The 21,287-nt window shown below is 47.8% G+C and overlaps 1 protein-coding gene across 1 annotated transcript in view; it reads right to left on the bottom strand.

Moving 5' to 3' along the window:
- Positions 1 to 9,256: 9,256 nt before the first annotated feature.
- The window catches only part of BPIFB4 (BPI fold containing family B member 4), a 30,731-nt gene continuing 18,700 nt past the window's right edge, over positions 9,257 to 21,287 (bottom strand). The window contains exons 12-16 of the mRNA XM_033185355.1: positions 20,682 to 20,749; positions 17,851 to 17,893; positions 15,997 to 16,060; positions 13,108 to 13,184; positions 9,257 to 9,593 (exon numbers count right to left, since the gene is read on the bottom strand). Of these exons, the coding sequence (XP_033041246.1) occupies positions 9,570 to 9,593; positions 13,108 to 13,184; positions 15,997 to 16,060; positions 17,851 to 17,893; positions 20,682 to 20,749 (276 nt within the window). The 3' untranslated portion in view covers positions 9,257 to 9,569. The remainder of the gene's footprint in view (positions 9,594 to 13,107; positions 13,185 to 15,996; positions 16,061 to 17,850; positions 17,894 to 20,681; positions 20,750 to 21,287) is intronic.

The raw sequence follows: 21,287 nt of genomic DNA, 5'->3' as shown, positions 1-21,287 counted from the left end.
CTAAAATAGAAAAGGCAAAAATTAAAGGTCTTCTGGGGGGAAGCAGGAAGGGACTTGCATTTCTTGAGCGCCATCCAGGTGCCCAGCCCTCCATGCTGGGGACTTCTAAGCTGATAGTGTCAGTGAACCGCAGACACCCGCTCTGCTCCAGAATCATGTGCAAAATGGAAAGTTTAATCATTTAAGAGCAAGCATTGGTGACATTGGCAGGGTGCCTGCATCCAGTCGGAGAACCTCAGGCATGGCAGAAAGAAGGTGGTAGCTGGGGCATGGGATGGCGCTTCATTCCTGAGCTCAGACCTTGGGGTTTGGCAGTGGGGACACCTCAGGGATCCAGGCGGTAGCACTCATTTCACTCAAGGAGGTCTTATAAAATGAAATGCCAATGTCCACTTGATCAGACCCCCTGCCCTCCCCCCAGGGGTCTCCCCTCTTCCTCCAAGGCCCTGACTCCAGCCTTTCTCACTCCAGTCTACTTTGTCCCTCTCAGCATATCCAATATCAACATCAGGCTCCTCTCCTCCCCAAGAAACTTCCGTAGCTCCCCACTGCCTTCAGGAGAAAACCCAAACTCTTCAGCCAGTCTTCCAAGTATCCATGCCTCCACGATCTGGCACCAATTTACTATATCCATCTCCTGCAGGAAATAATCCAAACTCTTCAGCCAGCCTTCCAGGCATCCATGCATCCATTATCTGGCACCAATTTATTATTCCCATCTCCTGTTGCTCACATGTTGTTATGAGACTAGTCCTTTTTTTCCCCAAACCCTCTTGTTTTTCCTACTTCTGTGCCTCTACTCGCTATGAGGCAGTGAAAGAGAACAGGTTCTAGGGTCATACTCAGGGCCATGTCCCAGCTGCTCCACTTGCTTGCTAGCTGGATGAACCTGAGCTGGTCGCTTAAGCTCTCTGAGCCTCACATCCTCATCTGAAGTGAGGATAAGACTCCTTATTGCCCAGGATGGCTGTGAGAGTTTCACAAAATAATCAATGGGTATATTAGTCTGTTTTCATGTTGCTGATAAAGACATACCCAAGACTGGGAAGAAAAAGAGGTTTAATTGGACTTACAGCTCCACATGGAATCCACCTCAGAATCATGGTAGAAAGTGAAAGGCAATTCTTACATGGTGGCGGCAAGAGAGAATGAGGAAGAAGCAAAAGTGGAAACCCTTGATAAACCCATCAGACCTCATGAGACTTATTCACTATCATGAGAATAGCATGGGAAAGACCAGACCCCATGATTCAATTACATCCCCCCGGATCCCTCCCACAACACATAGGAATTCTGGGAGATACAATTCAAGTTGAGATTGTGGTGGGGACACATTCAAACTGTATCATTCAGCCCCTGGCCCCTCCAAATCTCATGTCCTCACATTTCAAAACCAACCATGCCATCCCAACAGTCCCGCAAAGTCTTAACTCATTTCAGCCTTAACCCAAAAGTTCACAGTCCAAAGTCTCATCTGAGACAAGGCAAGTCCCTTCTGCCTATGAGCCTGTAAACTCAAAAGCAAGCTAGTTACTTCCTAGATGCAATGGGGGCACAGGCATTGGGTGAATACAGCCATCCCGAATGGGAGAAATTGGCCAAGACAAAGGGGTTGCACGGTCCATGTAGGTCTGAAATCCAGTGGTGAAGTCAAATTTCAAAGCTCCAAAATGATCTCCTTTGACTCCATATCTCGCATCCAGGTCACATTGATGGAAGAAGTGGGTTCCCATGGTCTTGGGCAGCTCTGCCCCTGTGGCTTTGCAGGGTACAGCCTCCCTCCCAGTTGCTTTCATGGGCTGGCATTGAGTGTCTGTGGCTTTTCGAGGTGCATGATGCAAGCTGTCAGTGGATCTACCATTCTGGGATTTGGAGGACGGTGGCCCTCTTCTCACAGCTCCACTAGGCAGTGCCACAGTAAAGACTCTGTGTGGGGGCTGTGACCCCACATTTCCCTTCTGCACTGCCCTAGCAGAGGTTCTCCATGAGGGCACTGCCCCTACAGCAAACTTTTGTCTGAGCATCCAGGCATTTCCATACATCTGAAATCTACGCGGCGGTTCCGAAACCTCAATTCTTGACTTCTGTGCAGGCTCAACACCATGTGGAAGCTGCCAAGGCTTGGGTTTCCACCCTCTGAAGCCACAGGCCAAGCTGTATGTTGGCCCCTTTCAGCCACAGCTGGAGTGGCTGGGGCATAAGACACCAAGTCCCCAGGCTGCACACAGCACAGGGACCCTGGGCCCAGCCCACGAAACCATTTTTTCCTCCTGAGACTCTGGGCCTGTGACGGAAGGGGCTGCCATGAAGTTCTCTGACATGACCTAGAGACATTTTCCCCATGGTCTTGGGATTAACATTAGGCTCCTTGCTACTTATACAAATTTCTGCAATCAGCTTGAATTTCTCCCCAGAAAATGGGTTTTTCTTTTCTATCACATAATTAAGCTGCAAATTTTCCAAACTTTTATGCTCTGCTTCCCTTATAAATCTGAGTGCCTTTAGCAGTACCCAAGTCACCTCTTAAATGCTGTGCTTCTTAGAAATTTCTTCCTCCAGATACCCTAAATCATCTTTCTCAAGTTCAAAGTGCCACAAATCTCTGGGGGCAGGGGCAAAATACTGCCAGTCTCTTTGCTAAAACATAACAAGAGTTACCTTTACTTCAATTCCCAACAAGTTCCTCAGCTCCACCCGAAACCACCTCAGCCTGGACCTTATTGTCCACATTGCTACCAGCATTTTGGGCAAAGCCATTCAACAAGTCTCTAGAAAGTTCCAGACTTTCCCACATTTTCCTGTCTTCCTCTGAGCCCTCCAAACTATTGCAACCTCTGCCTATTACCCAGTCGCAAAGTTGCTTCCACATTTTTGAAAACCTTTTCAGCAACACACCACTCTGTAGGTACCAATTTACTGTATTAGTCTGTTTTCACACTGCTGATAAAGACATACTTGAGACTGGGAATAAAAAGAGGTTTAATTGAACTTAGAGTTCCACATGGCTGGGGCTGGGGAGGCCTCAGAATCACGGTGGAAGGTGAAAGGCACTGCTTACATGGCAGTGGCAAGAGAGAATGAGGAAACAGCAAAAGCAGAAACCCCTGAAAAACCCATTAAATCTTGTGAGACTTATTCACTATTATGGGAATAGCACAGGAAAGACCGGCCCCCATGATTCAATTACCTCCCTTTGGGTCCCTTCCACATGTGGGAATTCTGGGAGATGCAATTCAAGTTGAAATTGTGGGGGGGACACAGCCAAACCATATCAATGGGCAATGCCTGGCACTGCTGTTGTACTTGCCAGGCAATTAATAAACACTAGCTCCTTCCCATTTATCCTCTCTGTCACACCTGACCTGTGTCTGTGAATTTACACTCAAGAGGTCACTTCACCTAATCCAAAGACTAACCCACTAACACCAGAAGGCACAAGGATTTTCTCATCCGAGCAGCCCCTAGGTGGAGCTGTGGGTGCTGCCTTGTCCAGGATTCCCAAGTCACTGGGAGAGGATCCTGGCTGGGAGCACAGGGCAGAAGAGGTCTTGGAAAGTCTTTACTCAGAGAGGCTCTCTTGAGCTGGGGCCGCACTGACACTAGTGAGGGCTACACTGAAGGGAAGGCCTCAGCGCAGTGCCTGGCTGCAATCCCCAGAGGGAATAACTGGGTTGTTTTGGTGCCCTTTGGGAATTTCTTTTTTATTAAAAAAAAAAATCAATTTCTGTGGTAATTTTTTAAAGAAAATACAAATTTGCTAAAAGAAAAAAAGAAAAGAAATCAACATCACCCTCTGAGATAACCATCACAAGAATGATGGTGTATGTTCTTACAGAAGCTTTTCTGTGCACATACAGGTAAACGTGGGTAAAATTTTCCCTAAATAAAAATGGGATTATGCCCTGCGCAGTGTTTTTATAAACTCTTTTTTCATGTACCAATGTATTACCAATACGTTTCTGTGTCTTTTGTTGACAGTGATAGAGTACCCCACCACATACATTGAACATAATTATTCTAACTATCCTCCTCCTGTTGTGCATTAGTTGTTCTTCATGTTTACGAACCACTCTGGGATTGACACCTTGGGCTTTCAACTTTGTTCACCTGGTTCACTATCAACTAGAAAGCCTGTGGTGAATTAAAGATGATCACACATTCTTTGCCACCCATTCCATTGCTGGGTGGAGTCCACTTCCTGTCTCCTTGAATCTGGGCTGACTCATGGGCTGTTTTGACAAAAATAATAGTAGAAGCGACATTGTATAATTTCCAAGCCTAGGCCTTAAGAAATCTGTAGCTTTCACCTTTGCCATTCTGGAATGTCTTTGTTTTGAACCCAGCCACCATATTAAGAGGAAACTTAAGCAGTTATATGGAGGAGAACAGAGGCTCCCTAGCCAAGAGTCCCAGCTGAGCCCCTAACCAGTGGCTGACAAAACTACCAGCTGTGTGAGTGAGGTCATTTGGACTGTTCAGCTACCCCAGTGCCCCAGCCAACGCCACACTTAGAACTGCTTGGTTAAACCACAGAAGCATGCAAAATAACAGAGTTAGGTTTGTTAAGCTACTGAATATCAAGGTGGCTTGTGATGCAGTAGTACATAAGAAACCAAGTATTTCCTGGGAATCACCAGCCTGCTGCTTCTGGGGGATGCTCTTTGTCTTCTGAACCTCACTTGCCTCATCTCAGAAATAGGAGGACAGGAGTAGCATAGTACTCTTTCTAGTAGTCAGCGTACAACTAAGACTAGTGGTGTGGGATTGAAGGTCAGGGTGGTGAAGCTAAGAAGAAACAAAGTGAACCACTTCAGAGATGCTAGGGTCACTGAAAATGAGATATGAATAATACTGGGTGGTTGCAAGAGAATGGAAAATTCCAGGCAGCAATTTCACACGACTGGTGAAATCAAACTGTTGAAATAGCTGCGGAGGGTATGGGCTGATAAGATGGTGAAAAATGGTGTGCACCAAGCTGGCTAAGACCAACTGGACCACACATGGCGCTGGATTTGACCTAGGTTTCACCTAGGCCCTCATTATATGCTCATTAACATACCAAATTACACACCCTCCAGCACGATGACAGTTCCAGGAACACCCATATTTGGTGTAAAAATGAATGGCACCACAGTTCCAAGAAACATCCACCTTTTTCAGGAATCTTTTTTTTTTTTTTTTAGGCGGAGTCTCGCTCTGTCGCCAGGAATCTTTATGAATATTCCACCCCTTGATTAAAGAAACCCACACAGGTAGCAGCCTCAAACCCCCTCACATGACTCTCTTAAGGGCACCTGCACTCCCTTTTTTTCGAGTGCGTACTTTTCACTTTGCAATGAATCTCCATACTTCCACTATTTTCTGACTCATCCTTGAATTCCTTCTTGCAATGGTGTCAAGAGCCTGGATGCTGGCTGGAGTCAAGGTCCCACTGGCATTTGGGGACCTTCCCCAGCCCACCAGCATCATCAGAGTTCTATGCCATTGTGATAAGACTGATGAAGTGGCCACTTTGATGAACCTGGAAGGGCTCTTGTGACCACCTCGACTAACTGTGTATAAGCAGAAATGACATGTGACTTCCAAAACCGGATCACAAAAGTACCATGTGCCTTTCATTTTGCTCCCTTGGGATACTTGCTCTTGGAACCCAGTACACAGAGGGGCCATGTGCATGTGTCCCGGCTGACAGCCAACATCAACCAGAAACCAGCAGGCAGGTGAGTGAAGAAACCTCAAAATGATTCCAGCCCCAGCTGTCAAATCACCCCCAGTAGTCTGAGTCTTCCCAGCTGAGGCCCTCAGACATCTTGGAGCAGAGGTGAGCTGTTCTGACCCACAGAAGCTGTGAGGAAGCTAAAAATGTGTTTTGTGTTATTAAGTTTTGAGATGGTTTGTTACTCAGGATTAATAGCAGAAACATCTACTAAGTGAAGTCTTTAGGAGGCTGTTCAAGTTTGTTATGTCATCTACAACTGAATTAAGATTAGCGGAGATACATGGCATATTCTGGCATGAAATCTGCTGCTGCACAAGGCTTCCGGGAGCCCAGAACACTCACAGGCAGACAGCTGGAATCCTGACATTTTAAGGAGCATCTCTGGTCATCAGTGAAACCTCAGTATCATCCCAAACTGGTGCAGATGCTCAGTGAGGCTTTTCTTGTGTTTAAATTTAAAACAACCTTTCACTTGGTTTTGTCATGGTCAACGCAGGGTGCAGTGACAGTTTGATCCACTGTCACGAGCAGTAGAATGGAGCAGTGTGGTCTGAGCCCCGGACCATCAGGCTGGGTGTTAAGGCCCCTCTCCTGAGTCAGCAGCACTAATCACATCCTGCTTCACCCCTCTTCCCCAGAATTCCGAGCCTTGCTGACCATCCACCGTCATCTGGGCACTCAGCCCCACGCTGCTCTGCCCAAATTCTCATCTGGCCCAATCCAGTCTCTTCCTCCTTCCCTAGTCTCCCAAATCCTTCCATTTTTTCACGTTACGAGAACACATGAGCATGTCATTTGACTTTTGAGAAATCAGACCCAATGGAAAATGAAATCGGTTATTTAATTTATTTCTCTATCTATCTATCTATCTATCTATCTATTTATTTTGAGATGGTGTCTCACACTCTCCTCCAGTCTAGAGTGCAGTGGCATGATCTTGACTCACTGCAACCTCTGCCTCTCGGGTTCAAGCAATTCTCCTGCCTCAGCCTCTCAAGTAGCTGGGATTACAGGGGCATGCCACCACACCTGGCTAATTTTTGTATTTTTAGTAGAGACAGGGTTTCGCCATGTTGGGCAGGCTGGTCTTGAACTGACCTCAGGCGATCCACCCAGCTTGGTCTCCCAAAGTGCTGGGATTACAGGCACGAGCCACCGTGCCTGGCTGAAATGAGTTATTTATAACGCCAAAATTTTTTTTAGGGTAGGAGGGCCCCGTGGAGGGCTTCACTTTCCCTTCTTCAGCAGAGGACTAGGGAGAGGTGGGCTGGGGAGATGGGGGAAGACCCTGCAGGACCTTGTAGGCAGTGGTGAGGGTCTAGATTTTGCTCTGGGCCCACGAAAAGCTCATGGAAGGAAAACCTGGGGAGGAAGGTGATTGAATCCGCAGTTTTAAAAATCCAGCCCTGTTACAGCTGGGTGGCAAATGGATGGTAGAGAGGTAGGAGATCACCAGGACTTGTTTTCCAAGCACTGGTCATAACCTTGGTCATGACCCTGCTAATCAGAGCAGGATTTGATCAAAACAGGGTGCAGTGGGGAAGCCAGGGAAAACCAGCAGATGGCCACGAAAGCCACTCTAGTTGCCCTCACTGCTCATTAGCATAAGGACACTCCCACAAGGCCATGACAGTTTACAAATAACATGGCAATGAGCCATGGCACCCACTCAGAAGTTACCTTAATTGGTTCCAGAAACTTCCAGCTCTTTTCCCAGAAAGTTCCAAATAACCCACCTCTTAACTAGCATATAATTAAAAGTGGGTAGACATACAGCTGCCAACAGCCCAACCGCTGCTCCTCTGGGCACACTGCCTGTGGGGAAGCCCTGCTCTGCAAGGAGCAGTACCTCTGCTGCTGCTGTGCACTGCTGCTTCAATAAAAGCTGCTGTCTAACACCACCAGCTTGCCCTTGAATTCTTTCCTGGGAGAAGCCAAGAACCCTCCTGGGATAAGCCCCAATTCTGGGGCTCACCTGCCCTGTATCAGTCAGGGCAGAAGTGGAAGGTAGGGGAGCAGTGGGGAGGCTGGAGCAGCGGCCCAGGGGAGAGATGATGGGAGTGAAACCAGGGTGGTGCAGAGATGGAAACAAATGGATGAATTCATGAGGATTTATAGCAGGTGGTTCTAACACAGCAGAAGGAGAGAGAGGTCAGCCATGACAGGAATGGAGCAGCCGCCTTCCCAAGCACCACCCACTAAGTCAGGACTTCCTCCCCTTTAGCACTTCCCTGGGCAGGAAGTCCCACCTTACTTCTCTCTGAGCCCCTTCCTCCTCCAAGGGGTTAGTTAGGGTTTGGGCATTACCAAGGAGACCAGGAGGGACCTAGACCCAGGAAGCTGCGGAGGGAAGGGTGGTGGGCTGTGAAGGCCCTCGGAGGGGTCTCTGATGATGTGTTTCCTCCTGTTTCCTCCTCAGAGATGCCTTCCCTGACCACCCAGTGGTGCCACCTCCCGTCCCCTTCCCTCCCCGATATGAGTTCCTGTTTATTCCCTTTACAGCTCTTATGACAATCTCAAATGGCCTCTGTTTATTGATTTACTTATTATTGTTTACCTAGGTTGTAATTACTTAATGTCTGTCTCATGGATTAGAAACTAACCTTCATGAGGACAGAAACCCTGTGTCCCTTGTCAAGTGTAGAAATCCCAGTCCCTGAACAATTGCTAGACAGTCAGTGAATTCAAGACTGGATGGATGATGAAGCCAGAAATCTAATATTGAACCCTACAGCCCAGTAGCTTAGATTCCTGATATTTAAGTAAAAGAAAACAAATGAGATATGAAAAAAGGGTCTTTTTAAAAATCACTAGGAGGAAAAAAAAATCCTTAATTATGTAAAAGGGACTTCAGTATTTCTGCACGCACTCAAGGCTGGGATCAAATAACTCTCCTAAACTGCCCTGAATGTGCCCTATGGCTCTACGGGGAGACGTGGCACTGTCCCTAGGAGGGGTCCCCTGGGCACTGTCTTCATCAAGAGACATGCCAAGGACTTCTCCTTGTCCTCAGTTTGCCTCTGACTAGACCAAGGGGTTCCACATGCTCACACTTTATTATATTGAGCACCTACTGCGTGTCAGCCTCAGTGTTAAGCACCTCAGAAATACCTGACCTTATTTAATATCCTCACACTCATTTTGGAGCATAATAATTATTACTATTATCCATTTTACAGATGGGAAAATTGAGGTTCAGGAAGGCTAAGGACCTCATCAAGTCACACAACCAAGTGACAGAGTTGGGATTTGAACCTCATCCTCCCTACTCCAAAATTCCTGCACTTTAATGATCTCCTGATGCCAGAGTTGAGAGTAGTGAGGTTTGAAGCTGTCCTTCAGGGGACCCTCTCTGTAGAATGCTGTGTGGTTGTTTTAATGTGAAGAGACAGGCTGGTTCCCCTGCTGTCCTCAGAGGGACCATCCTCCCCCCAGTTGTAGCTACAACTGCCAAGTGCCTAGGCGCAGCCAATGAGGGAAAAATCCCCAAACCACCCAGACCCTGAGGGAGGGTTCTTCATGGAAACTCGTCACAAGTGCAGGGAAAGTGGAGTCTTTTATTGAAAGCGGGAATATTCAACCTGCTGTCGGGATGGGGTCTGAGAGGCCTCCAGCCCTAAGGTGACTCTCCTCCTCCTGGCAGGCTGACTATGGAAGGGAATCTTTGCCAACAGGGTAGTTGCTGGACGATTTCTCAGGGTTGGGCAAGGGAGGAAGAGGGTTGGGGGGCCAGGGAGGGACCTGTCATGGAGGCCGAGGGGACTCTGGGCAGGGGTCTGTTTCCAGGCTGAGCCTCTCTGGGACTGATTCCAGCTTCTTCCAGCTGCAGCAGCATCTCTGCCTCTGTCACTCATGCGTTCAGCACCAGAAGGTCCTTGGATGGCAGAACAGAGTAGCTGGTGATGGGTGGGGTGGCTCTGGCTAGAGCCTCGCTACTTACCTGCCTACGGATCTGGCCGGCCATGTTTCCAGGAAGCAGTAACTCTGAACAGCGGAGATAAAGGGGTCATGCAGGCCCCAGGAGCACCCGGCTGTGTCATTATCCGGCCCTGTACAGAGGACCCCTTATTCCCCAAAATAAGAGAAGTAGGCCTGAGTTCCTCTTCACAGTCTTCCAAGATCCAGTTTTCATAATCAAAAAAAAAAATTCTTTGGCCGGGTGTGGTGACTCAGGCCTGTAATCCCAACACTTTGGGAGACCGAGGCGGGTGGATCACCTGAGGTCGGGAGTTCGAGACCAGCCTAGCCAATGTGGTGAAACCCCATCTCTACTAAAAATACAAAAATTAGCCCGGCATGGTGGCGCACACCTGTAATCCCAGCTACTTGGGAGGTTGAGACACAAGAATCGCCTGAACCCGGGAGGTGGAGGTTACAGCGAGCCAAGATCGTGCCACTGCACTCTAGCCTGGGCAACAAGAGCAAAACTCCATCTCAAAAAAAAAAAAAAAAAAACTTCAATAATATAGGTAATAAAAGTAAGAGATGATAACCCATAGACCAAAAGAATTATTCATGAGTCTCTAGCGACAGAAATAAATAATTAAACGAATACATAAATACATGGAGGAGAAGGGACAACTCTTCCTTGGTGGAATTCCAACTGACACATGTCAAAGGAACTAGAGAAGCAGAATATTACCATTAGGCACACACCACAGTCATGACAGTTGCAGGCAAAACCATGAACATTGAATGGCAAAAATTAGTGGGAGAAAGTCTAACGAGAAACAGGATATTCGCATGGTCTCCAGGTACCTCCTTACAAGAGATTGATTAGTTACGAAGGGAAAAATAGTAATTTTACAGTGAAGAAACACCTTAAGCAAGCACCCACAGTGAACACCTCCAGGAATAAGTCACATGGACATCGGTACCCGCTGAAAGGATGCACTGGGGACTGCGTCACTTCTGTGGTGCCCTTGCCAAAAAATATAAAACTTCAATCCAATCATGAAAAAAGTGTCCATCAATTCCAGGGCACATTGCACAAAACAGGCCAGACTCATCGGAAATGTCAAGGTCATGAAACACAAGGAAAAGGTGAGGAACTGTCCCACCTTGGAGGACTCTAAAGAGACGTGACAACTGAATGTAAGAGGGGGCCTCGGCTAGACCCTGAACCAGACCAAAGGCAATAGAAAGGAAACTGGCGAATACATCTGCAGATTCTTCACCATTTTGTACCAATGTTAATTTCTGGGTTTTGATTATGGTATTCTGGTTATGTAAGATGTTAACATTAGGGGAAGCTGGGAGAAGGATACTCTGGAACTCTCTGTACTATGTTTGCAACTTTTCTGTGTGCCTAAAATTATTTCAAAATAAAAAGTCAAAATAAATGGCTAAGACCTATATAATCATAATCATAATCATAATCATAATAGCAGCTGCCACTTACAGGGGAGCCTACAGGGCCAAGCCTGGGACTGAGGTTTTCTTTAAACCTTTCAAACCCAATACCCATTACGCATTTATTACAGGCATTTGTGCTATCTTACTATTCTGGAATAAGGTTCACAGATTCTATCACCTGTGTATACATGTATTTCAAAAACCAGTATAATTCCTTTACCAGAATACAAAGGATAAAAAAGGTAAGTCATTTATAATAAAATACTATGTATTTTGATATGAAAATATGCACACATTCAGGAAAGAAACATTCATTCCCATCAATTTCAAAAAGGCCCTGGGGGCCAGGGAGGGTGCAGTACAGCCCCACTGAGAGCCATTGGTTTGAGCTGCTTCACACTATTTCCGTGGAAACTCTAATTCTCACCAGCTGGGTGACCTTGAGCAAGTGGCCTATCCTCTCTGATACTCAAGTCATTCATCTATTAAGTGAGGGCAAACATCAACCAGAGCTGTGATAAGGCCAAATCCATGAAAAACTATGCATGGGGCACTGAATATCTCAGTAAATAGTAGAGATGATGATGATGATGAAGGTAAACCTGTGCCAATCCTGTTTGTGTTTCCTAACCCCTTTGTTGAAGTGAATAATAACATTTTATAATAAAATGCTGTATCTCATTTAATTTATCACCACAAACTGTATGAGGTGGCCATTATTGTTCCCCATTTTTGGATGAGAAAACTGAGACTCAAAGCAATGCTGAGGTCCTGTAGGATCTCAAGAGACGGGGTCAGGGCAGGGGACTGTCCCAGAGCCAGCATCTGACCCCTGCCCACACTGCCCATCAAAGGTCATTGTCCACCTCCCTTGACTGCCCCCGCAATGTGGGAAGGGGGCTGTTCCCTGAGTCTGAGCCTGTCACGAACGTGAGGGACAAATGTGAGGGGCAATTTCCTTTGGCAAAGAAATTGTCAATTTGGTGCAAAGGCCCCATTCATTCCCTTTCTGGGAGTTTGTTCCAAGGAACTGAATCTAGATACAAAAAACAGTTTGTGCATTGAGATGTTCACTGCAGCATCCTTTATCATAGTGATGGTATTTATAATGGTGGACATTTCCAGAAATGCTTATTATGTGCCAGGCCTGTGCAAGGCACGTTACACACAGAATCTCATTTTCTCCTACCCTATGGGTAGGTACTAGGATTAGCCCCTTTTTATAGAGGAAATAAATGGGGGCTTGGAAGGTTACCCAGCTGGAAACTGGCAGAGTTAGGATTTGAACCCGGGTCACTGGGCTCCAAGCCCTCGTTCTTTAACCCCAATGCTACTGATTCCCTGAGCAAAGCCATGTTTAAAAATAAAACTTCAGAAAGACTGGAATGAAAAGCAGCAAAATGTTCTCAAGAGTAATTGCTGGAATATATATATATATATAGATGCATACATGTTTGTTTAATCTTTTCCATATTTTCCAAATTTTAGATATTGACCACAGGTGGTTTTTATTGTGGAAACAAGAGCCCCTGCATGTGAACTTCAAAGCATCTGCCATGATTATAATTAGCCAATTACTTCAGGAATATTACTCAAAGGCCATCTCCCCACTGGACTGAGAGAGCTTTGCAAGGGCCAGGGTTGTCCTTGTTCACTGCTGGATCCCCAGCCTCCTGCACAGTGCCTGGCAGACAGTAGGTGCTCAATAAAAGTTGCTCCAAGAAACTACATTACATTCAATTTTGGGCAAACCCTTTACTGCCGTGAGCCTCAGTTCTCCCATCTGTAAGACGGCAACAGTGATGCCTGTGGTGAGGGCTAAATGAGACTGTGAATGTGAGAGTGTCTTTAAGGATCCTTGACAGCTCCGTTTCTTGTTCCCTCAGCCCCATACTCGGAAGGAAGAGGACCCTGTTTCCTCCCCTTCCCTCCTCTTCTTTTCCTCTTCCCAGTTCCTAGCCTGAATGCAGTGGGCAAAGGTGATGAGCAAAGGGCAGGGAGGGAAAGCAGAATGGAGCTCCATCTCCTCTTACCTCCAACACGTCAATGTCTGCATTGCTAAAGTCAATGTTGAGGATTTTGGGGAGAGGGATGCCGGAACCCAGCAGAGCTGTAAAATAAAAAACAGTCAGACATCGTCAGTGGTCCAAGAGGTGGTGGTCTCACCAGAAGCTGGCAGTATTTATAAGAAGATTGGCAATTTCTTTTTTCTTTTTTAGAGACAGAGTCTCGCTCTGTTGCCCAGGCTGGAGTGCAATGGCATAATCTCAGCTCACTGCCACCTCCACCTCCCAAATTCAAGAGATTCTCCTGCCTCAGCCTCCCAAGTAGCTGGGATTATAGGCACACGCCAACACATCTAATTTTTGCTCTTTTTTTTTGTTTGTTTTTAGTAGGGACAAGGTTTCACTATGTAGGCCAGGTTGATCTTGAACTCCTGACCTCAGGTGATCTGCCCTCACCTCAGCCTCCCAAAGTGCTGAGATTACAGGCATGAGCCATGGCGTCCACGCCTGGCAATTCTTTCATTTATTTATTTATTTATTTATTTATTTGAGACTGAGTCTTGCTCTGTCGTCCAGGCTGGAGTGCAGTGGCGTGATCTCAGCTCACTGCAATATCCACCTCCCGGGTTCAAGTGATTCTGCTACCTCAGCCTCCCAAGTAGCTGGGACTACAGGCATGCGCCACCACACCCGGCTAATTTTTGTGTTTTTAGTAGAGATGGGGTTTCACCATATTGGTCAGGCTGGTCTTGAACTCCTGACCTCGTGATCCACTCGCCTCGGCCTCCCAAAGTCTTGGGATTACAGGTGTGAGGTACTACTCCTGGCCCTGGCAATTTCTTTTATGCCTCTAGGCCTTTGTCCTTGCAGTTCCTCCTGCCTGGCGCACATTCTCTCACCCTAGCATCCGTGGTGAGTTCTGAGCCCTCTCTGAGACTGTTCAGATGTTACCTCCTCTGCAAGGCTTTCTGGACCCCAAACGACTCTAGGCTCCTGCAGCACCCCCAACTCTGAACTTCTCTGTTAGAGAAACCATAAAATATTAATTCTCTGTTTCTGTATCTGTCACTCCCACCACTTTGTGAGTTCCTTGAAGGCAAGAACTGTGTCCCCTTGGGAGGCTGAGGTGGATGGATCACTTGAGGTCAGGAGTTTGAGACCAGCCTGGTCAACATGGCAAAAACCTGTCTCTACTAAAAATACAAAAATTAGCTGGGCGTGGTGGTGCACAGTTGTAATCCCAGCTGCTCAGGAGGCTGAGGCAGGAGAATCTCTTAAACTCGGGAGGCAGAGATTGCAGTGAGCTGAGATCACGCCACTGCACCGTAGCCTGGGCCACAGAGTGAGACTCCATCTCAAAAAATAAATAAATAAATAAATAAATAAATAAATAAATAAAATAAAAAATAAAAAAGAACTGTGTCCCCAGCATCACCCAGCTCTCTGCCTGGTCTGCCTGGTCATAGAGGAGACAGCAAATGTTTGCCAAGTGAAGTAATGGAAAGGTGCACGTGGAGCCCCAACCATTGACTCTGCCATGAGATGTGCTGTTTGTTTTCAGATTGTCAGAGCCTAAGTAAACCTGCTAATTACTGTTCTGGAAAGAGAGCAGGAAGAGAGAAAAAGAAGTGGGATAGGAAAGAGTGGATGGGGAAGTAAATTAAGTGAAATTTAATAGACTTCCCTATTCCAGCAGGACTTTTCAAAAAGCTAAAGACATTGTGAATCTACCCTGCAGGAGTATCTTCAGCACTTCCCAAATTAGGTTGGCCATGGAATCCTTCTTGCAGGGTATTTTGTGGGACTGCTTTACGGAGCTCACTTTGGGGACTATGGACCTAGTCTAAGATCTCATTTTGAAAATGGTGAATTGCATTTCAGTATGATTAAAAGATTCGCCCCCAAGTTCACACCACTCTTAGTGATTAAGCCATGTAAGAGGTTCCATCTCTTCCCTTCCAGGTTGGCCCAGCCCAGCTCCTGACCCCCGTCGTCTCTCACGGAGGAACCACCACTTTCCCCACCAGTGAGACTCAGCGTCCTCTGGCCACAGGGCCCAGAACAAGGGTTAGTTTGACATCAAGATGGCTCCAAAAGAACCCCCTTTGGTGTAGCTGATGATATCAGCTGGGACGTGCCAGCCCTCCTTGTCTTCTCATCCAGGAAGCAGGAGTGGGAGAGAGTCTGGGCCCAGTGGCCTGAGGGATTGGGCAGTTTCCCAGTCCCAGAATGTGAGTAGCCGATGACCCCCATAGTTCAACAAGCAGCCTTCCCAGTAACATTCCTGAGACACCACAGAGAGCAAAGCAAGCTCAGTCTACTCTGCTTATAAAGTTGGGCAAGAAAACCTCCTAACTTGATATGGCCACCTAGCGGGGCAGATTCTAGACTAGGAAGGAGGTTGGGGATGTCGGTGAGAGCAACTTTAGCTTTATCTGTGCCAGTGGAACTTTTCAAAATGAGAATGTATTCCTGTAGTTCCTTTATAATTAAAAATAAATAAGTTTTTAATGTGAGTCAGAAAATATCTCAATCACATGGGAAAAAAATGGAGAAAAAAAGAGTTTAGAAGGAAATATACTCAGATGTTGAGATTCATTGCCTCTGTGAGGTGAGTTTTTAAAATTGTTTTATACTTTCTAAAATTTGCACACATACAATGTCCATACATAATCGGAATTTTCATAGATAATCAGAAAAATAAAACAATCAGCCAAACAAGAAAGACACAAATAAGGAATGTGCTGGAACTTTGGGAGCCTCATTTGGATCTGGAGGCTTTCATCAACACACTTCAAAGGAAGTGCTCAGAAATACTATTGAGGTAGGATAGATGCACATCCAGCATGCCCAACAAGCCAGTATCCCCCAGTACCCAAGCCACAAGCTCCCAGAGGTGCAGGCACCCACTCTCACCGTTCATTGTGGGCATGAATGCCAGGTCAAAAATCTTCTCCACCAGCACCTCCATGAGGCCAATCTGCAGAGGAAGAAGGAGGACTGAGCCTGGGCAAGGGCTTTGCTCAGCTCCAGAGGGCCCCTTGGGTCTGCTCCCCTGGCTCAAGGTGGAGACACAGAGCTGCTCTGGGAAAGTCTAGGTGCTGGCAGTCAGAACCCCTGGGACCCCAGAATTTCTCATAGGCAGACTTAAGCTGCCCCCCGTCCACTTGCACATTGTGCAGATGGGCAGACTGAGGCCCGGCGTGGGCGCTGGTCCAAGGCTCCTGTGAAGCAGGCATGGAGGGAGGCCTAGTTCCTCCCCCGGGAGGCACAGAGCACAGGGTTCAGGGTGGCCCGGCCCCGATGCTACCATCACGGCATCACGGAAGGCCCAATGGCCCTGGGCCAACACCGCGGGTTCCCATCCCAGCTCAGCCTCCATGGGCCTCTGGGCAGGCTCCTTCACCCTCTAACCCTCAGCTTCCTCAGCTGTAAAATGGGTCAGTGAGCTGAGTTTGCAAGGATGCGGTGAGGATGGTGAGTAGATCACGTAAAACTCCTGGCCTCGAGCCTTTTCATATGTTATCTCCCTTAACTTCTCTAAGCCTTGGTTTCCACATCTGAAAACGGGAGTGAGTAACCCTTGCCTCATAGGGTGGTTATAAAATTCAGACTTAAGCCCCTATATGTAAAATGCTGGACGTTCCAATCTGCACAGGATGAGGGCATGGACTCACTTTCCAGCAGTGCCTCTTCTTAGCTCTGTTGCCTTGGGCAAGTCACTTGAACTTATCTTCCTTATTTGCAAGAATGGGTGTAATAATAATACCAAAATCATAATAAGGTGGTAAGGATTAAATGAGAAAGCCTCATTAAAAGAGAAGAAAAGCATAACTCAGTGCCTAGGGCACATCTCGATAGCTTCATATTCATTAATTTCACACCGTCAGCCCCTTTCTTCGCTTGGAGTCCAGAGATTTCAGTTCTAGTCCCAACTCTGCCCCAACCAGCTGGGAAGCCTTGGGCGGTTTCTCCCTATAAAATGAAGCTGGCAAGACCAGCTTCACAGGCTGCAGCTTTTTGGGTTAGAAAGCTATAAAATAAGCAGCACAATGAATGGGTTTGACTTTTTCTGCACATGTGGAAATCTCATCCAAGCTTGTCCCAGAAAGCTAGCAGATGCTTAGCTGTCTATAAAAAGCAGAGGTGAGCCGTGGGGGAGAAGGAGTGTTTCTGAAGCCTTAGGTGGGGGTGGGGCACCCAAGAGTAAACAAACAGATAAAACAGGACCCAACTGAGAATGTGAGCCTCTCCGATTCCTGGACCCTTGGAAAAGCAGAATTCCACAACCCAGGGCCAAGAAGGGAAGAAGGGAGGTTAGGAGTGAACTCAACTTTTATTCATTTTGTAGATGGGGAAACGGAAGCTCAGAGTGGGTTGATACCGCTCAAGGTCACACAGGAGTCAGTGGGCTCCTGACTCCAGGAAGAAAGGGGTCCTGTAGGACAAGCCTGCCTCTGTGCCTCCCCACCCTGAAGAGGAGCGATTTGGGCCAACCGGCCCCCCATGGGGCAGCCAGTTAACGTGGGACAGCACCGGAGGCAGAGTAGAAGGAGCTGCAAGTCTGTCCTCTACCCCTCCCTTGCCTTGTGGGCCTCAGTTTCTCCATCTGTCCATTTGCATAATGAGGGCTGATAGTGTTGACGGGAGCCCTTTGGAATGAACAAACTCCCCGTGCCCCGCCAGCCTCACGGGAACACCATTCCCAGAACGCCTGTCCTGGGCTCCTTCCCAGAAGATCTCGCCCTGGGACCTGAGCATGGTACTTACATCAAAGTTGCCCACACTTGAGGTTCTGAGGTTGAGGCTGGTCCTGTAGATGAAGAAAACAGCCTGTGAGAAGCAGAGATTGCCTGAAAATCATAAGGCTCTTGCATTGCAACAAATTGTGAGAACCCCTCCCCTAACCTCACGATCACTCTCCATCTGCAGCGATTTAATAAGAACAATGCTGGCTCTTACATGCTGAGCGCTAACTACACATCAGACACCATGCTCAGGGCTTCATGCACCACACAGAGAAGGCTCAAATCATAGCTTTGCCACCTACTAGCTTTGTGACCTTAGTCAAAGTACTTTACCTTTCTTTGCCTCAGTTTCTTCACTTGCAAAGTGGGTAGCTACTAGGACTAAAGGGGATATTCCTGTAAAGCGCTGCTCCAGAGGCCCTGCCATATGCGAATGAGTGATCGCCACCGCCTTGTGTAATCCTTCCAGCCATCCAGTGGAGCAGGAGCCTGAGGCTCCAGGGGAGCTTACTGCAGCCACAGAGCCAGGGAGGGATAGCCCAGGCCTCACACCCTGAACCTGCACTCTCGCTATTGTGCTGTTCTGAGACGGGAGGCTGAGGCCAGAGTTTGAGGTCTTGCTCTGCTCTGTAAGGGTCACCGTCTTGCTGCACCTGAATCTTGCTGCAACTGACAGTCCTACGCGAGAGAGGCCAGACCAGGCTTGCCCATGGGGCGGAAATCTTTCGGGGCTTTTCAGAAGCATCAGCTCAGTATCCAGCAGGAGGGAAATAAAGGCACCTTCTAAGGAAAGAAGACTCTCCACTTTAGACATGTTTTCTTCTTCCTGACCTCGTCACCCAGCCCTCTCTCCCCGTCAGGCACTGCACCCCACAGTATCTGTGCCCTTTTCCTCTCTGCAAAGCTTGCCTGTGCTGCTGTCTCTGCAGGAAACCCCCAACTCTTACACAGCTGGCTCCTACTCCTTATCCAGGCCGCAGGCTGATTCTTGCCTCCTTGGGAACTCCTGGATGTCTCTGATGTGCACTATTTTAATCATGAGTAACTGCCATTTGTGGGCTTAAGAAATATTGATTGTAAAAGAAAAGCTTACAATGATCTAGTCACGTGCTAAAAATTTTACATATGACCTCATTTCATCTTGAAATGGAAATAATGATGGTACTTATTTCCATACGCTGGTATCAAGAATTAAAAGAAGGCTGGGTGCAGTGGCTCACGCCCGTAATCCCAAAACTTTGGAAGGCTGAGGCGGGCAGATCACTTGAGCCCAGAAGTTCAAGACCAGGCTGGCCAACATGGTGAAACCCTGCCTCTACTAGAAATACAAAAATTAGTGGGGTGTGGTGGAGCATGCCTGTAAGCCCAGCTACTTGGGAGGCTGAGGTAGGAGGATCGCTTGAGCTGGGGAGGTCAAGGCTGCAGTGAGCTGTGACTGCACACTAGCCTGGGCAACAGAGTGAGCCCCTGGCTCAAAAGAAAAGAAAAGGAAAGAATTAAATGAAGACACACCTAGGACTTAGCCAAATACCTGGCACACAGAAAGCATCCAATGAATAATAACTATTCTTTTTACAACTCCTTTTTTTTTTGAGACGGAGTCTGGCTCTGTCGCCCGGGCTGGAGTGCAGTGGCCGGATCTCAGCTCACTGCAAGCTCCGCCTCCCGGGTTTTTACGCCATTCTCCTGCCTCAGCCTCCCGAGTAGCTGGGACTACAGGCGCCCGCCACCTCGCCCGGCTAGCTTTTTGTATTTTTTTTTTTAGTAGAGATGGGGTTTCACCGTGTTAGCCAGGATGGTCTCGATCTCCTGACCTCGTGATCCGCCCACCTCGGCCTCCCAAAGTGCTGGGATTACAGGCTTGAGCCACCGCGCCCGGCTATGAGGTAGTGACTATTATCCCCATTTGCAGATGAGAAAGCTGAGGCTCACAGGTGAAGCTGGTTGGCCAATATCACACAGCCCGTTAGTGGTCACGTCAGGATTTGAACCCATATTGCTTGGCTCGAAAGCACACGATGGTACCCAGCCAATGCAGCAGGTCACACGAAACTGGGTTGGCTCGCAGCCCCTCTATGTACTTGCTGGGTGGCCCTGGGTCAGTAAATCCACTGTGTCCAGCCTTAGTTTTTTCCCTACAAAGGGAGAATAATAGCCCTGACTTCCACTGGGACCATCGGAGGGGAGAAACAAGATAATACATACACTTCCAGTACATAGAGCAGAGCCTGGTACATCCTCATCACCAGCACCCTCCTCCTCCCCGTCCTCCTCCTCCTCGTCATCACTGTTACTTAGAGACAGGGTCTTGCTCTGTTGCCCAGGCTGGAGTGCAGTGGCACCATTATAGCTCACCACAACCTCGAGCTCCTGAGCTCCTGCCTTAGCCTCCTGAGTAGCTGGGATTACAGGCACATGATACTACGCCCAGTGAATTTTTTCTAGGGCAACAGGTGTGCACCTATGCCCAGCTAATTTTTCTATTTTTGTAGAGATGTTGTCTTGCTGTGTTTCTCAGTCTAGTCTCAAACTCCTGGCCTCAGTCAATCCTCCAGCCTCGGCCTCCCACAGCACTGAGACTACAGGCATGAGCTACTGTGCCCACCCCCTAGCATCATTATTATTACTGACATTGTTGATTTTGGCAGTAGTTTCTTTCTAAGTTCATGGCTTCACCCATCTTGCCTGGCTTGTGACAACGGTCTTGGCAGGCATGAGCCATTGTTACCTTTAGCCGCTCCTTGGGTTTACCCAGCCCTGATGGCCACACAGGAGCCCTCTACCCGCTCCCTGGTGGCTCCTCCGTGAGCAGCACCAGCACCACCGGGACCCCAAGGCAGCATAGCCCCTTACTTGTCCAGCTTGGCATCAATCATGAGTTTATCTCCTTCTACGGAAAATGAGGCCAAGAGTTCTGTGTCCTGGAGGGAGAGGAAAGGAGAAACACGTCACTGCCATCATGTCTTGGCCAGTGCTTGCGGAGGGCTCACTGTGTGCTCTGTGCTAGCTAGGGCTTCGTTAATCCTGAGCATGAAGGCAGGTTGTTCCCCGAGGCCTGGGTCAGACCTCCTTTTATAAGCATGAGACTCCTGGCTAACACTCACCATGTAATGGATTTGCACCCCCTCTGGAGGGAAGGAGTTTGGAATAATAAGTTGCCAACATTAACTATCATTTGCAAGTGAGTCACAGTAAGGGCTGAGTGAACACTTCTCAGTAAGGCAAATGTCACAGGATCCCCATGATTTATAGGGGGTGTTTACCAGGTGTCTCTGGTAAACAGAGAGTGGGGAGTGGCTCACTCCTCAGAGTGGGCGGGGAGTGGCTCGTAGCCTATGAAACTCACTTTAGATGATGAGATTGGGCATCACCACTGCCAATCATAACTGTCTCATCCCCCAGGAGAGGACATAAAAGGCTCAGGCTTGTCTCTGTCTCTCTCTCCAAGTAGAGGCCTTT

Source organism: Trachypithecus francoisi, unplaced genomic scaffold, assembly GCF_009764315.1.
Source record: "Trachypithecus francoisi isolate TF-2019V2 unplaced genomic scaffold, Tfra_2.0 Lachesis_group21, whole genome shotgun sequence".
Classification (NCBI taxonomy): domain Eukaryota; kingdom Metazoa; phylum Chordata; class Mammalia; order Primates; family Cercopithecidae; genus Trachypithecus; species Trachypithecus francoisi.
This window is presented reverse-complemented; position numbering and strand designations above follow the sequence as displayed.